General features: G+C 39.0%; 1 protein-coding gene across 1 annotated transcript in view; it reads right to left on the bottom strand.

The window, feature by feature from the left end:
• LOC106525099 (ankyrin repeat domain-containing protein 1) overlaps nt 1-3,683 on the bottom strand; it is a gene marked incomplete in the record, with an annotated part of 15,626 nt that continues 11,943 nt past the window's right edge. The window contains 1 exon segment of the mRNA XM_014019209.1: nt 1-1,011. Within this exon segment, the coding sequence (XP_013874663.1) occupies nt 919-1,011 (93 nt within the window).

The following is a 3,683-nucleotide window of genomic DNA, read 5'->3' as shown; positions in this document are numbered from 1 at the left end:
TGTCCTTTAAAAACACTTTTACTGATTAATTACATGTTAGAAAACATTTATACTTGTTGTTCAACCATAAACATTCATTCAGCCATCAGTGGCGTTTCAGTTTCTTTACACGCACACTGTCTTCCTTATATAAACATAAACCTAATAACTAGAAAAAAGTTCAAAAGAGGTCAAACTCAGATTCTGGAAAGAATATTTGAACAACTTAAATGTTGCTGCAGAATTCAAAATTGAGCAGAATGATGTAAATTTGCAGCATAAATGAAAGTGAAGATTTTTCTCATTCTGAAGCATAAACTTACATTGACCCATCTTAATTCGTCGTCCAATCTCACATAAAACCAATGAATCTGGTTAAAACTAAAATGTGTGACTTTAGCACACATTAGCCATAAAAAAGACCTTCTTCATTTCAAACTTACCTCAAGTCATACTAAAGATTTTCACTATTGAAAAGCCCTTGAAAAGTTTCTTATCAAAGCAGTTTTTACCTGTTAGTGAGTAAGAATGCCATAAAAACAAACATAACAACACAAAACAGTCAGTCTTTAAGGGTTTGCTACTGAAACAAATCAATCAAGCACAATAAATCTGTCAACGAGAACACATCTTATCAATAAATAAATAAGTCACCTTCCAGATGCATTAATGCTGATTTCAACTCAGCTTAAAGTAAAAATTAAAATTATATTGTCCAGCAATATTTCACAAACAACAAACCCATTAGACCTAAAGGTCATAAAGGTCAAAACATCCTGATTAGACTTCACATTACTGAGCAAACGTCCCGAGGTTAAGCTCTTAGAACTCAACCAACAACCTGCATGTAAAAAACTATCATCCTGATGGGCTGTAAAATTAAATAAAATCCATAATTTCTTCAGATAATCCCAGGAGAATGTGGTTGAGGGCTCATCTTCAGTGGTCGAGCTTCTCCTCACTGAGGTTGAACAGGAGGCTTTTGGCTCCGTTCTGCCATGAATACAACGTCTCCAGTGGAGTTTTTCCATCCTGGACAAAACAGAGCAAAACCAGACTGAATGAAGATAATGTTTCCTCAGACAAACGTTTGGATCAGAGAAGGATCTAAAAGAGCTGGAGGATTTAGACGAGTTCAGGAGGAGACTAACAACAAAATGAGATGACTGAAACAACTTGATGCAAAAGGAATTAATAAAGCGTCCTGACAATGGACATAGTGGATATACACTTTCATTTCATTCATGACTTGCTTTTGATGTCATGGTTTGTCATTTTATGCCTTGGTTTTTCCTAGTGTTTCTATGTTCCTCTGTGTGTCTCTGCTCAGCTGCCCCACATCACGCTGCTGATTACCCTTGTGTTTCTCCCCAGGTGTTTTCTGTTCCCTCATTAGTTTTCTGTGTATTTAAGCTCAGTTTTGTCTCTGTCTCATTGTCAGATCATTGTTCTGTCTACCTGGTTGTGTCCTGTTCCATGTTCTTTGTCTACTTCCAAGTCAAGTGAGTTTCTGCTGTATTATCAGCCTCTTTGAGTTTTCATTAAAGGCCTCATTTGATTTTTGAAACTTGCCTGTGCCCTGGGTTATTTTGTTGTTCCTGACAGTTTTGTTTTTATTGTTTATAGATTTTATTTTGTTTTAATGAATGAATAATTAAATTAAATAGATTAACTGAAAGCTGCTCTACAACGTTTATAAGGCCGCTGCAGACTGTACACTGTCATGAAATGGACACCAAGACAAGTTGGGCGGAGGAGAAGCTTTGCTGTCCAATTTTTTTTCACCAGTCACCTATTGGGGAAAAAAAATCTCCAACACTTTAAAGTTAAAATCAGGACCAAAATGTTCAAATGCTACAAGATTTCTGAAAGAGGCCAAGATGAGATGAATCTGTTGAACAGAAAAGGATCTGCTGAGTCACTGGCTGCAAAGACTCAGACTTTTTCTCGAGGGCAGAGAGGGGAGGGGCTTCAAACAATAAACAATAATAGAAACTGGGCCTCCAACAAACAATGGTCAGACCCTCTGACCACCATCAGTAGAAAAGTAAAGTGTCTTGGGCCTCATGCAAGAACATGTCCGTATTTTTATCCTAAATTTCTCTTACTTTTGTTCGTACAAAGGGTTCGTACGAACATGTCACGTCAGATTCAACAAACACTATCTTCAGGAAAAGTGTGTAAATGAGCTGCKTAAATTACACCTGTTCGTATCCAGCTGCTCGTGCACGCGAGAGGAGATTAGCATAATTACCACCCCAAAAACACCATATAAGGCTATGTTTCCTGCCTCAGATACAAGGAAGTGTCCATTCATGAAAAATGACAGCGAAAACTAAAAAGAAGAACTTTACGAGTTCAGAGATTGAAGTCCGTCTGTCAGAGATCCAGAAAAGAAAATCTGTCATTTTTAGCAGGTCAGCTGTGGAATAAAAAGAGCTGCTAAAAGTATAAACAACTGTGTTAAATCATTTTCATTTATTCAGAAGCCACAGCGCTGCGCACCGTACACACCCCCCCCCCACCACCACCACCCCCGGCGCGGTCGCAGGTGGTCTCAGATGCGGGTCTGAAATAAGCATTTTAAAATGTTTTCAAAATAAGTCTGGCACTTTGGAGAAAACCCAGGACTCGCTGGAGGGATTATGTATCCCCTCTGGCCTGGGAACGTCTCGGAGTCCCCCAGGACGAGCTGGAAAGTGTCGCTGGGGAGAGCGGGGTCTCTGCTGCTGCCCCCGCACACGATAGCGGATAAGCGGCGGAAAACAGACGAACAGACAATTTATATTGTTAGTCTAAATTATTACATTTAAAATTATAACTATAATTCAAGCAGAATAGCCTATTGTCAACATAAAGAAAAAAATTGTATAGGTCTTCTGGACGGGTTCTTCTTTAATGAAACGTTTCGTCTCTCCTCCAAGGGACTTCTTCAGTCTGAGAGTTTCAGGCAAAATTCAGGCTTTTAAGCCCTGCCTCCAGGTGACTAATACTCACATCACATGGCTATCGTTGACACCTAATTAACACCTATTGTTAACAGGGGGTGGAGTGATACTGTCAACATAATTATAGAGTGTGATTTATTTTCAACTCAAAATATCTTCAAACCAACGAAATATAAAGTTATTAGTGAAGAAAACCCGTCTGGATAACAGCAGACTGACTGTACGTAAAATAWACGACAGGTCTGGACCACTCGTGAATTTTGTTCGTATCTGAAAAAAATCTTAGAATACGAAAACATTGGTGAATGCCACAAATTCGCCAAAATCACTCGTACACACAACTTAAGAACAAATCTGTGCGAATGAACGGTTCTTGCATGAGGCCCAATGACTGAGACAGGTGGAACGGGGGATTGAACTGGCAACCTACGAGTTACGGGATGACCACCTAACATCTCCACCAGAGCCACCCCATAATATCGATAAATAAATGACTAAACCAAACATGTACATGTACTATTTATTTTTCCACAGTGCATTAGGAAGACATGACAGTTTAAAGAAAAAAAATTGTATAGGTCCTCTGGACGGGTTCTTCTTTAATGAAACGTTTCGTCTCTCCTCCAAGAGACTTCTTCAGTCTGAGAGTTTCAAGAGGACCTATACAATTTTTTTCCTTTTGATTCACTGACTTCCACAATGTTTTCTCTTCATTTCTTTGAGTGTTCCTGAAAGCCAACAGGTTGCACTTTGGAA

The sequence above is a fragment of the Austrofundulus limnaeus genome, unplaced genomic scaffold (genome assembly GCF_001266775.1).
Source record: "Austrofundulus limnaeus strain Quisiro unplaced genomic scaffold, Austrofundulus_limnaeus-1.0 Scaffold211, whole genome shotgun sequence".
Classification (NCBI taxonomy): Eukaryota; Metazoa; Chordata; class Actinopteri; order Cyprinodontiformes; family Rivulidae; genus Austrofundulus; species Austrofundulus limnaeus.
This window is presented reverse-complemented; position numbering and strand designations above follow the sequence as displayed.